Consider the following 13,217-nt stretch of genomic DNA (forward strand, 5'->3'; position numbering starts at 1 on the left):
CTGCACTTTATGTACATGCTCAGTAGTGAGATGAATCTGTGCTGCACTTTATGTACATGCTCAGTAGTGAGATGAATCTGTGCTGCACTTTATGTACATGATCAGTTGTAAGGCAGTGAGATGAATCTGTGCTGCACTTTATGTACACGCTCAGTAGTGAGGCAGTGAGATGAATCTGTGCTGCACTTTATGTACATGCTCAGTAGTGAGGCCGTGCTGTGAAGTCGGAGTTGGAAGTCAGGGAAATTGTGGAGTAGGTGGTTTGGCTTACCAACTCCACAGTCCTGTTCTCAAGTCAGTGGTGGATGCTGTTGATCACTTTTATGCTATATCGTAGGCACTATAAAAAATATTACATTTAAAGGAATGTTCTTAAGTTTGAAAGTTATTTCCTATCCATAGGATAGGGTGTAACTTTCCGATCACTGGGGGTATGACTGCTGTAGCCCCCATTGGTCCCGAGAACATGGGCTCTGAAGAGCCAGGCTGAATGGAGCAGAGGTCGATCATGCGCACTGCCTCCATTCATTCTAATAGGAGTGCCAAAGATCAGCTGGTGCTCCCATTAAGAATAAATGGAGCGGTGATGCGCATAATCGACCTCTGATACATTCGGCTGGGGCTCTTCTTCTGGGGATCGGCAAGGCCCACGGTGGTCGGACCTCCAGCGACTGGAAACGTATCCCCTATCCTGCGGCTAGGGGATAACTTTTAAACTTGAGAACACGCCTATGAGGAGGTTTTTTTGACATATCATAATGATAGCATCAATGGAGGTCCAGGCTGCTTGATGTCAGGGACGACTTGGAAGTGTGATTTCATTGACACTTCAGAACCACAGGTTGCAGAACACTGATATTCATTCTTGAGAGTTGAGGAACCTATCCAGATGCAATCTCTCCAAGGAATATGTTGTAGGAAGTAGAGAGGAGGAGGTGAGCGCCCCCTGCTGTCTGTTTTTTGTATACGTTGCAATAATAGTTATTCTGTGAACAGTATTTTCCCTGACTATTGTCACAATCAAGAGCATGAAGCCTTGTATTCCCTGCGTCAGCCTTCAGGGTTCACCGCTGCTGATGCCAAAGGAGTTGAGAAGGTTTCACCTATGACGCCCCCAATCATTCCTATGTTCTGGTGGAGAAATGTTAGCTCAAGCTTATCAGCATTAATTTTAATTAATCCCAAAACTAACTCACCATAGAAATGACTGAGTCCGATTCTACATTCATCAAACAGATGCAGACTATACTGTACACCATATGAGACACCAGGCTTTGCTTTGGCAAGCTAGTTAGTAAATGATTGTGAATATTTATTTGCCTTTTCAGCTGTTTATTATGCATGTTGGTTTAGCTTATCTAGCTTTGGTATGTTACCTAACACATAGGCTTGATAGAATTATCACCAGTTTAGAACAAGTAGTTGGCATCTTAAAATACATAAAAGTAAATGGCATGATAAATCTTATCATTCGGATCATTCTATTTTCTGAATCACATTTTCCATATATAAAGTACCCCTCCAGGAATTTTTTTTCCCCCCTTTGTTTTATATCGTGTGCAAGTGTCATGAAGGTAGTGGTATACTCACTGGTCGCTGTTTCATGCCCGTTCCTGCACCTCGTGACTGCATTTGTGACCTGTCAAATCACACTGTAGTTGCTGTTTGGAGCGGAAGTCGCTTTTTGCATTTTATGAATGCAAATCCATGAGTATCAGAACGAGACTAGAGAGCCTCATCCTGAGTCTAAAAGACAAACATTGAGAGAGTATCCTTCATTCCACACAGTGATCCGATAGGTTACAGATAATGTCACGTGGTACTGGAGCGGACCAGAGCACCGCTGAAACTGGGAGACGGCAGCGACCAGTGAGTATGTTACTATCTTCATGGCACTTACATACATGGTTGCGACTATATAGAGTAAAATCGTAATAAACCAGACGTTTAGATTTGTTAATCCAAGAGAAATACCCTATTATCTTTGTAATATAAGAAAAAAAGTTTTTTTTTTATCAACTCACCCTTAAATTGTCCACAGCAGGTGCAGTTATCCACAAAGGTGCAGGGAAAAGGGTCCAAGTCACATGCAAGATTGATCCAAAAATGTCCAGCACATCTTCTTAATGTTTAAAAAAATTATTGCTTTATTCAAATCCTCATAAAAACATTTGTAGAGATCATTTTTGGACCTATTATCTTTGTGTATGTTATGATCTGCAACATGTACTAAGGAAAGATAGGGGAAAGCTGTCCCTACAGTAAGACTAAGCTGAATCCCTACGATGTAGCGGGCTGCCTGTTCCTAGCGAACAGACCCGCCTTAGTCCTCGGCTAGTCTGATCGAAGACCTATAGCATTAAGGGAGGGGTCCCTAAAAGAACTAAGGACTGGGACAAAAATGGGACACCTCCTGAACAGAGAAGTTGTTGCAGAACACAAAAAGACAAACTGACAAAAGGTACTAGAGGTTCCAGAAGGACCAAGTGAACTGACAGAGAAAGGCACAGAAGCACCAGGCTAGAGAAACAGTCAAACACTGAAGTCCAGCACAGCCAGAAGGACGGAGCTGGAATATAAAGGCAGATGGTCACGTGACCGCAAAACACAAGATGGAAAAAACAAACAGGAGGGTTCTAACAGTGTATTTGTGTCTGATCAATAAAACAGACCAGTATTTATATAACCATGAATGTTGAATTCTAGTCCTTTGGAAACAATCGTGTTTACTATGCTAATGACAAATTGTACTAAGTCAGCTGAAAGTTTACTTACAATAGCCCCTGTGATACCAACTATGTAAATTGATTAGCTGAAACAATGAGACCTGGTGAGCCCTGAACCTTTACCTCTTACCTGTGACTGATGACCTCACACAGATGTAAATATAAACAGGGATGTCTGTAGTGCTGGAGACAGAATGAGACTTGGAACAGAGAATCAAGGAACAGCAAAAAGACTTTAGAAGAAGAATAGGGACATCCTTCAGGACAGCAGATAGATTGCATGGCATCCAAAGAGACACAGATTTGAATTCTATATGATTCTAGCCTAGGGGTACCGGCCCTGACTGAAAAGATTCGGTCTGCTCCATTAACCATCAGAGAGACATGGATACATTTTGGGGAGTCCAGGAGAGGACGAAGAAATCACCTGGCACCATGGATATGTTGTTTTGGGGTTGCTAGGACCTACAGTCGCCTAGAACCCATGGAGTCATTTGGAGTTGCCAGGAGGGACCCCCCAGTCGCCTGGCTCCGTGGAAAACTCTCAGAGAGGCCAGGGTGGGACCCTTGGGTCTCCTGGCCTTGTATCTCGAAGGACTGCTAGCTTCCTAAGCTTACCGCTACCTCCTCTCTGTGGGGGCCTGCCAGAAGAGGGGGGGCCACTGGTTAAGGTAGTCGGCCCTGGAAGTCTCCAAAGTCGCAGCTGTTCTATCCCAGGAGGGCGGAGAAGGAAGGGTGAGACTGTGTAATGTTGTACCATCTTGGGTACTTGATGGGACTGTTCTGTGTGTTTATCGTCCGCTTTGTGGTTCAATAAAGTATTGCCACGCTGTTTTACCCTCACCCTGTGTTGTCTGAGTAGCATTACATCCACGGAAGACCCCGAGTCTTCACAATGATACTTAATAAAGGGGCAAAAAAAAATCACTGGAGAGGTACTTTAGAGCTAACCATATATAAATAATTTTTTTAGGCCTAATACACCCACGTGGCTGAAGTACAATGGATAGCAAATTATGGTCTTCTTCTGATGATCAGAAGCTCTCAAACCTTGAAATACACAAAATAAAATAATATAATTATTCTCTATGGCCAATGAAGGTGCCAAGCTGTTGTATCATGATGTTAAAGGGGTATTTTCAAATTGTCTCTTGAGCAGCTCAGAGCTATGCAGTCTCTCCTTTCTTCCAGGTTGCTTGGGGGCGGTTGCCCCTCCTTGAGTGACAGTTCTAGTGAGCAGCTACTATATATTAACTGCGCCTACTATATATTGTTCTGAGCCTACACTGTTATCACTACATTTACATGTAGAGATAACTGGGCCTCTGAACAAGCAGCACAGCTTAGGTTATTGAAAGCCGTAATTGGAGAACTGCAGATGGTCGGTGCCATGGTGGGGGTAGGGACTGCTATTCTACAGGGCTGATAGGATCCCTTTCAGTAGCTAACATAAAGGGGGAGGGAGGTGAGCAGCTAACTGCTGTATAGAAATCAATGGGCTATATAGAGTTGATTGGTAACTTAGGAGTTAACTCTTCTCCTGAAATGTAGCTACTATACAGTCATAGCCAGGGTGTGGGCATACACTAGTGGATGAGGTCCATGGAAACCAGCAGAACACTGTGTAAGATAAAAGCTCGCATTGCAGGAGAATGGCAGCAGATAGAAAAAGCAAGTTAATTGCAAACTTGCTCATTCTAATGCTGTCTAACTAACTCAAGCACTTTAATAACATGACAATACCCCTTTAAGTAGTTCTAAACAAATTGGTTTGCATATTTTAAAAAGAAAGACATAAGTAGAAAGACATTTTTTAAATAATACATTTAAATACATATAATACCTTGCACAGGCAAACCCCTGTGTGATGGTCACAGATCTGGTCTTCAGTCCCATATGAGTTGCAGTCACAAGGAATGCATTCAGGAAAGCGGAAGTAACCAGGGGCACATCGGTTACATTGTCTGCCAGATATTCTGGGCTTACACCTGTGAGAGAGAAGCAGCAACCTACCAGTTAGAGTATAATACACTTAAAGTGGCTACACTTAAGAATTACAGTAAATTAACTGCTTCCATACAATAAATATCATTTATTTCAGACATGTCAGTAATTTACTACAGTGCTAAATAAACAAATATGGCTTAGGCAACGTTCATACGTTCAGTATTTTACATCAGTATTTGTAAGCCAAAACCCACAGTGGGTGATAAATACAGAAGTGGTGAGGTGTTTCTATTATACTTTTCCTCTGACTGTTCCACTCCTGTTTTTGGCTTACAAATACGGATGTCAAATACTCACCAAATACTCAACGTGTGAATGTGGCCTAACAACTAATATTTATGGACTTGAAATATAATACAGCAGGCCAAATTAGGTATTTTAATATGTGACTTATAATTAGAAATGGCCTATCCCTATAATAAGTCTTTTAATATCAGATCGGTGGGGTCCATTTAACAGTTTTTTCACTTCCGGCAACCAGATGCAAACCATGAATACACTCCATACACTACGCAGTGGCTGTTCCTGGGGACTGCAGTTCAGCTCCTACTGAAGTTAATAAGATCTGTACTGCAGTACCTATGAACCTCCATTACACGGTATACGGAGCTATGCTTTTCAGCTACATTCACTTTTGGTCATCAATATCTCAAGCCTGGGAAATCCATTTAAAGAGGTTGTCCAAAAAACATGGCTATTTTTTTCCAAAGACATCACCATGCCGGTCCACAGGCTGTGTGTGATCTCACAGCTCAGCTCCAATCACTTTATTGTAACGGTGTTACAATACTAGATATAAACTATGGATGTTTTTTATAATCTTGTAAAACCAAAGTACCCATCCATCGCTAAAATCCCATATGCCTTAGTGTATGAATAGTGTACAGAAATAAACATTAGAAGATGAATCTTGTACCCGACCTGCACTGCCCACTTGTAGTATCGCACTCTGGCCGTAATGGCTGTATGACTCCGGTGGTTGAACAGTTGCATCCTTCACATCCGAGGAGAGGGTGATAACTGAATGTATGTTGTTCACACACTTCACACATAGGTTTGACCGTCTGAGGTGGGCAGATGCATTTTCCGGTTATTTCATCACACAGGCGATGACCACATGTACATGCTAAATTGTGAATAAAATATTTGCATGTTAATTGCGTGCTTCATAAAATATGACTTTAGTAAAGATACCACAAAGACCAATGCTTACAAGTCTAATCTCCAAACATAATACTTTTTGCCTTCTACACTTGGTGATCTTGTTAGCTTCTCGGGAATGTATGGTGGGTCATGGTTAGAAGAGACCTGAATCTTAACCAGAGTAGCATTTCATGGAGTTTATATGTCTTGAACATGGCTGCATAGGTTTGCTTAAGGTCACTGGTTCATTCAAGTACAGGGAACGATATCAAGTTCAAAACCACAAGCGGTCTAGCAACCTATTTTCAGGAGGACACTTTTTAGCACCTGATCTCTGTTATCAAAGTAGGCTTTTGTGCAATGGTTCCAACCATCCACCATGACTTGTACAGGAATAAAACATTAAATTAACAAATACATTGTAAAGTCAACTTTAACTCACATCTGCAGTGTGGAAATCCATAGTAACCAGTAGCACAACGGCTACAAGTTCTTCCAATGGTGTTAGGTCTACAAGTGCACTGCCCTCCAAATGGATTGCACGCTGGGTTTGTGGATCCTTCTTTGTGGCATCCACAAGGCAGTGCTCCATCATTGTAATATGCCACTAAAGATCTTGCTGAATTTTTGCAGAATTCAGGTGAGGAAAAAGGACTAGAAGAAAAAGGAAAAAAAGTATGTATAGTAAATACCTTATTGTTCTATTAAGACATGTGGAAAAAAATCCTTATGCTGACGACTTCACAATAGTAAGTGTGGCTCTTCTCAAAAACTGTATCGAAACTGTATAACAACATATACTGTGGATTGCTAGTCAAACCTGGACTTCATCCCCGTATTGCCCTTCAATGACAGCTACCTACAAGCCACCCATTCTGCTTATGAATAACCAAGGAAGGTAGTGGCCATGTTTTTTGTCTAAACGTATGCAAATAGTAGATACAAGCCTGAAAAATAAACATCAACAAAAAGGTAGCAAGCAAGACAGGAAATAAGAAAAAAATACAACTGAGCAAAGTGTGGAGAAGTGTGGATGCTGATAAAAGGAAGACGTCATACTTACCACCTGAATCCGTCACACCTCAATGATCTCCACTAGAATGGGAGCAATGCTGTCCCAACCACCAGAGACCTGAGACTACTGAGACCTCTGATGGTTTGTAAGGTCAGGACACTGGTAGCTGGGATGTCATCCCCACTAGTCCGGCAAGAACATTAGTGGCATCACTTGAGTGGGGGTCGGATTCCGGTGATAAATGTGGCTTCTATCTTTCTTTTAGGGCTCTTTCAGACGTCAGTAATTTTTCATCAGTGTTTGCCTGCCAAGACCACGAGCGTATCCAAAACACAGAACAGGTGTCAATCTTTCAACTATAGTTTTTCTCGGTATATTCCACTCCTGGTTTTGGCAAACACACTGATGATAAATCACTGATGTCTGAATGAGCCCTTATAAGCATATTTTCACTCTGTAATGTTTAACACACGAGCATAAAACCCCATTAATGAGACAAGCACCTTTATTTAAAAGGAATAATGTGATCATAGAGAACAGAGGGGCTGATATGTGCGCCAAAGCCCAAAAATATAAGAGAACCTTATTACCTCCTACATACTGTAGATGGTGATTATTGTGTAAAACAATGATAACTTGAGCAAATGTTTCTAATTACCCAGTGCAGATATTCACAGACTCGTTTGTAATTGCTCTTTTATGATGGTAAAAAGGTCAGCATTATATCTCTCACATTAAGCATCTGCTAGTTATCAGTAGATGAGACATGAGCAAAGGGTGATCCAAAACTATCAAAACTAGGATTATTTACAAACCCATCAACATGTGCAAAGCTTTGAGATTGCAAGAACTATGGCTGGCTTTGCCCACATGCCACCAGTGCCAGGATACACAAATACCGTATAGGGAGCATGATTGTAATCTGAATTCTGTAAATAATCCAAAAATTGATTGTGGGCTTTTTGCACTATGCTGAGCTCCACTACAGTATATGAAGTATATAGGAATATTTGTATTGAGTGCTGGTACGATTTCTATGGATCATTCTGCCAAAAGACAGCAGAAAATGGCATAGACCTATAGTATCACACACACGCTGTAACATGAGTAATTTCTGTCACCACCAGGTGGCAGCAGCACATTTGGAAATCAAAATTCTGCATCTGTTCTGCTAAAATGTGATGAACATAAAATGATATGATAAAGTTAAGAGTCTACATATTATAATAGTGGTACTATAACTAAAGGAAAGCACATACCCTAATGTTACATATGGGGGGTAATGTTTATCCTCAAAAGGAAGCCATCAGCAGGAAATGACCTATTGTTAATTTTGTGCTATATGTATTTAAAAGATGGCAACGTTTTATTTTTCATCAAATCATAATCTTTATAAAAAAAAAAAATATTAGTAATCTTGCCATTTTCACGTGGGACACTGGGGCTGTTTAGCCTCATACTACCAGTCGTGTCAGGAAGAGTTTTCAGCAGGCTCCTTATCAGCAGAGGCAGGGTTACAATGACACACAACATCTCTGTACACAACTGATAACACAGGATCCACCAATCATAATACCAGAGATGACCCTGCTCCCTCTCCCTTCACATACAACCAACTTTGAAACAGCTGTCTGCTAATGGAGTTTTTTCCTGGTTTGGCTTTATAGCCCAAGTTATGGGGCTAGGTTCTTTAAAGAATTTGTCGATAATGATGCTTGGAAAGAGTCAACAGTATCTCCAATAGGTGGCACTAGAGGCCCTGTTCTCTTTCTCTTTGAAGGATTCATGCATACCTTGAAATCGCACCATTCATATAGCTCATAGCGCTAACAGCATGCACAAAGCAAAAATGAAGCTGGGTATGTGCACTTAGCTTCAATGGACATGCCTGGGAAGCCGTCTATCAGCTCGTAATGTAGGATTTCCTTCAAGAGGATAGTGACTTCAGAGTAGTTCAGCCCATCATTCAATCCAGCACAACTACTGATCGGAGGAGCGTGACTAGTGATCGGAGGAGCGCGACTACTGATCGGAGGAGCGCGACTACTGATCGGAGGAGCACACATATGACCTTCTGTAATACCCCAGAGCTGGGTATCACTATAATTTTTATTATTGTTACTCATAATATTGGAGTTTAGTATTATTTCATGTAAGAATTGGTCTAAGTGACACTGTATATGAACACTCATTGCAGCAGCCCAGGTAGTGATAAGCTAGGATCCTCACTGAGGCAGTAGCTAGGCGGATGGCTTAGTGGGTGGAGGCACTGGGTTTACTAAAGATGTCTGCAACCGTTATTTCAGTCAAAGTTCCAGTGAACACCTCAGAGGACAGTTGGGGACCAGCCAGTGAGGAGGCAGAAAACATGTCAGGGGATTAATTTTCTCTTTTTTCCAGTGGGCTGAATATGGATGGACTGACCTGAGTAAACCTGTAGGATTGCCTGAGGACTAGAACCCAAGAGGCAGATGGAAATCCCTGGTCTGCACAGCACCCTAAGCCTACCAGAATACCACGCTGTAAAGGCAGCAGGAGTGCGGGCCTGGAGGGTGGCCCCCCATAATGAAGATGGGTAACAGGAGTCCTGCAACATAATGAAGGTCTGAGGAAACAGGGATATAGGGGTCTGCGTGGGAAAGCCACCCCAGTGGGATAGAAGGAGACTCTATGGTGTCAGCTTGGATAACAGGATAGGCTCTGTTCACACTTGCGGTTTATCACGCCTCATCTATGCCATTTCCTGCATCTGTCACTAAATGCAGGTCTGAGGAACTTTGTCATCTGCACATGTTATGTTGTACCATCTTATGGCTGTAATTCATCTTTCTGGCTGTGATCCTTTCTAAGGCTGAACATTTACAGTAAAAGTTTCATCTGTTTTTAAAAGCACCTCAGCCTCCTGACTCTCCTGTTACCCTCCGCACCAACATCACGGGAAATGCTACCATCGCCACCACACAAAGAAGAGGGAACAATAAGAGCAGTGTTAATTCCCCGCACACCCGTAGCCGTGTGTCCATTATTTATTTTTACTGTGCGCCAGGCACCGGTCACCCAAAACCCCCTGTGACAGTAAGGAAGGATCCGACCCACGCCCGGTATACTGGGTGCCCCTGCGCGCCAGGGTGTCACACCTCCACACCAATATATGTAACAGAGTACAATGTAGCTCCTCTGTTCTTTAAGGGTACAGCATTCAGTGTACGGGAGATTAATATAGGGAATGTAATAGAATTAAAAGCTAAAATAAAAACAGATGAAAGTGGAAATAAGAGAATTTCACTTACTCAACATAGAAGCTGTTTTCTCCACATATATTTATGAAGTCAAAAGATTTATCCAGTGGTTTCTCCAGCAAGATGTCATGAGTATAGCTGTCCGCAGGTACAAGCAGGATAGATTCCTGAAAGAGAACAATATCCTAATGATGCTTGTTGGGGAGGTAGAATAATAATAATAATTTTATTTTTTTATAGCACCAACATATTCTGCAGCACTTTACAATTTTAGGGGGGGCTTGAACAGACAAAAAGACGTTACAGAATAAGCATAACTCAGATATTAATAGGAGTGAAGGCCCTGCTCGCAAGCTTACAGTCTATAAGGAAGACTGGTGATAAAAAAATATTTGTACAAACACATACAAATTCAATAAAAACCTACAGAAAACCTATAGAATTGTACCAGGTAAAATACACCAGTCACAAATAAGTGACTATATCACAGTATCACAGTTGATTATCTATCAAAATGATACACAACCACATCATTCTGCATGTTGGTTCTACATACAATTTCTAGAGGTCTTTTTCTGAAATTGTTATATAGGAAACTAAGAACTAAGGGAATCAAAGTACAGAAAGTCCTTAATTGTCACTTTAATTGTTTTTCATTATTTTGCTTAAATGGAAGTCGATAAAACTTTTAAATGTCTTTACTAGGTAATTTATGTTCATTCCTGTAAAAAATGGCTTCAAAATCCCTACTAATCCCCAGATTCTGTGCCTGGCTTCAGCTGCATTCATATCATAACAACCTTATTTGGAGTACAGATGATGGCAGTGATGGTGTCAGCTCCTGTCTCCTCTCCTGTAGTAGCTTATCCACAGAGCTAGTAAGACACAGGGGCTGAGCTGACCCTTTCACTGCCATCACCTGTACTCAAAATTAATATGTTCTGATATTAATGCACCTAAAGGCAGGCAAATAGAAATGGGAGTAGCAGTGATTTGGCAGCCACTCACATGCAATATTTTTACAGACAAAAATTATTAAAAAAATAAAAGTTTAGTTACTCTTTAATCTAGCATAATCTTTAAAAAAATCAATGTCTTAACTCACCAAGTATAGGGGCTTATCTGGTGCGGTTGTCACAGTCACTGACAGTTCTGGGTTAGTGACATCAAGGCTGATACGGTTGCCAGCAACAAGAAGATCTCTGCATCCGAACGTGTGAGGACAATAAGAAGCATTGAAAGTACCTAATAAAATACCACATATTCACACCAGTGCTACAAAAAATGAAAATAACCATATATGAAGGAGCGCACAACATCATACCTGACCACAGTGCTCCACCATCAACCAGCACAGACACTGGAAATGCCGGGTTCTGAGTCTGGTAGTAATGGACAATAAAGACATACCTCCCTGTATTAGGGATTCTTCTGCCAAAAATCATCTGATTCTGTACAACAGACAAATTAAAACTAATATTAGTATAAATACACTACACAGAATATGTAGACATGTAGGAAAAGTTGACCACGCACCTATATCAAGGTCAACCAACCAGATCGCCTTTGTTTCAGTACACTTTTTTACTTTTTTTCATATTAACTACTGTTACATGGGTTCTACAGCCATATAAAACTTATTCACACGTTGCTTATTTTTCCTTGCAGATTTGGTGCTGATTTAATTCTACAGCATGTCACGTCTTTCAACGTTTTTGCTGCACATTTCACCCATACTAACAAGTGGGGAAAAATCTGCACCAAAAAAAAAAAAAACACATGTAAAAAAACGCAGCAAAAACGCACCTATTTTATGCGTTTTTCCTGCCAAGAGATGCAGAAATTTCTGCAGCAAATACTTAATGTGTGTACATACCCTAAGGGTCTATGCATACATTGTGGTTTTGTCGCATTTTTTGTTGACTTTTTTTCTGTGCAAATTTGTCACAAAACCTGAAGGATTTCCTAGTACCAGCAAAGTGAATTAGATTTCTGAAGTCTCATGCACACGTTGCTTATTTTGTCCTTGCAGATTTGTAACATATTTAATCTGCAGCATGTCAATTATTTCAGCGTTTTTTGCTGCAGATTTCACACATACTAATAAATGGGAAAAACGTATGCAAAAATAATGCGTAAACAATGCACCAAAAACACGTCAAAACACATGATTTTATGTTGTGTTTTTCCTGCCAGCGCAGCAGACTTGTAGCAGATTTTTCTGCTCAAATACTGAACATGTGCACATACCCTTAGGCTATATTCACACGGTGCGTTTTTGGTGCGTTTTTTTTTCGGCAACAAAACCTGCTCTCTTGGCAGTAACGTTTCTGCCTCAAAAAAGCAGGTTTAACTTGGTTTTTGTTGCATTTTTTTTACAGCGTTTTTGTCTCTGTCCATTTGTCTTTTGTGAATGCTGATACGCTTTAGTGACAAAAAAAATTACCTAATTCAACTTTCTCAGGTTTTGGCACCAAAAACGTAGCAAAACCTGATACCTGTATTTTTGCAGCGTTTTTTTTCCACTACCCATGCTGCATTTTGCAAAACCTAAGATTTTACACAAAATAAACCAAGGTGTGTGCATGAGATTTCTGAAATCTCATAGACTTTAATGGTACTGTAAAACGCAGCTGAAAATTTACATTAAAAAAAGCAGGAAAAACGCAACGTGTGAACATAGCTTAAAATAGTCACAGTGCAACATGAACATTGCAGCGCTGTTGCAGGCGGCCATAGGTTTAGCAACAAAGCATACCAAATACCTGTTGTGCTGTCAGCAATACCCTGCTGCCCTGGTGCCAAGGAAGACCGGCTCCATGGACAGGCTCTTGTCCTGCGCTCCTCTGCCCTGCAGAATCTCTGACATCTTTGATGGGGTCCAGCAATAAGGCTAGAGGTGGATTTTCATAGACTGAAGACTGGATACAAGAAGGACTTCAAGACAAGAACAATATAAGTTAAAGGTAAAATTACCATCATTACATCCAGGCTCAGTTTTTTTTCATGTATTTAATGCTCAATCTACTACAAAAAAATCATCAATTCTAAATATGGTGTATAAGATCAGGAGGTTGGTCATATAGA

The 13,217-nt window shown here is 40.9% G+C and overlaps 1 protein-coding gene across 1 annotated transcript in view; it reads right to left on the bottom strand.

Annotated features, from left to right (window-relative positions):
* Positions 1-13,217, bottom strand: part of LAMA3 (laminin subunit alpha 3) — a 244,789-nt gene that overhangs the window by 85,887 nt on the left and 145,685 nt on the right. The window contains exons 29-35 of the mRNA XM_073679182.1: positions 12,896-13,067; positions 11,455-11,581; positions 11,236-11,375; positions 10,182-10,297; positions 6,319-6,530; positions 5,655-5,859; positions 4,570-4,714 (exon numbers count right to left, since the gene is read on the bottom strand). Of these exons, the coding sequence (XP_073535283.1) occupies positions 4,570-4,714; positions 5,655-5,859; positions 6,319-6,530; positions 10,182-10,297; positions 11,236-11,375; positions 11,455-11,581; positions 12,896-13,067 (1,117 nt within the window). The remainder of the gene's footprint in view (positions 1-4,569; positions 4,715-5,654; positions 5,860-6,318; positions 6,531-10,181; positions 10,298-11,235; positions 11,376-11,454; positions 11,582-12,895; positions 13,068-13,217) is intronic.

The sequence above is a fragment of the Phyllobates terribilis genome, unplaced genomic scaffold (genome assembly GCF_046119375.1).
Source record: "Phyllobates terribilis strain yellow unplaced genomic scaffold, ASM4611937v1 Scaffold_4__5_contigs__length_816908805, whole genome shotgun sequence".
In the NCBI taxonomy this organism is placed as follows: Eukaryota; Metazoa; Chordata; class Amphibia; order Anura; family Dendrobatidae; genus Phyllobates; species Phyllobates terribilis.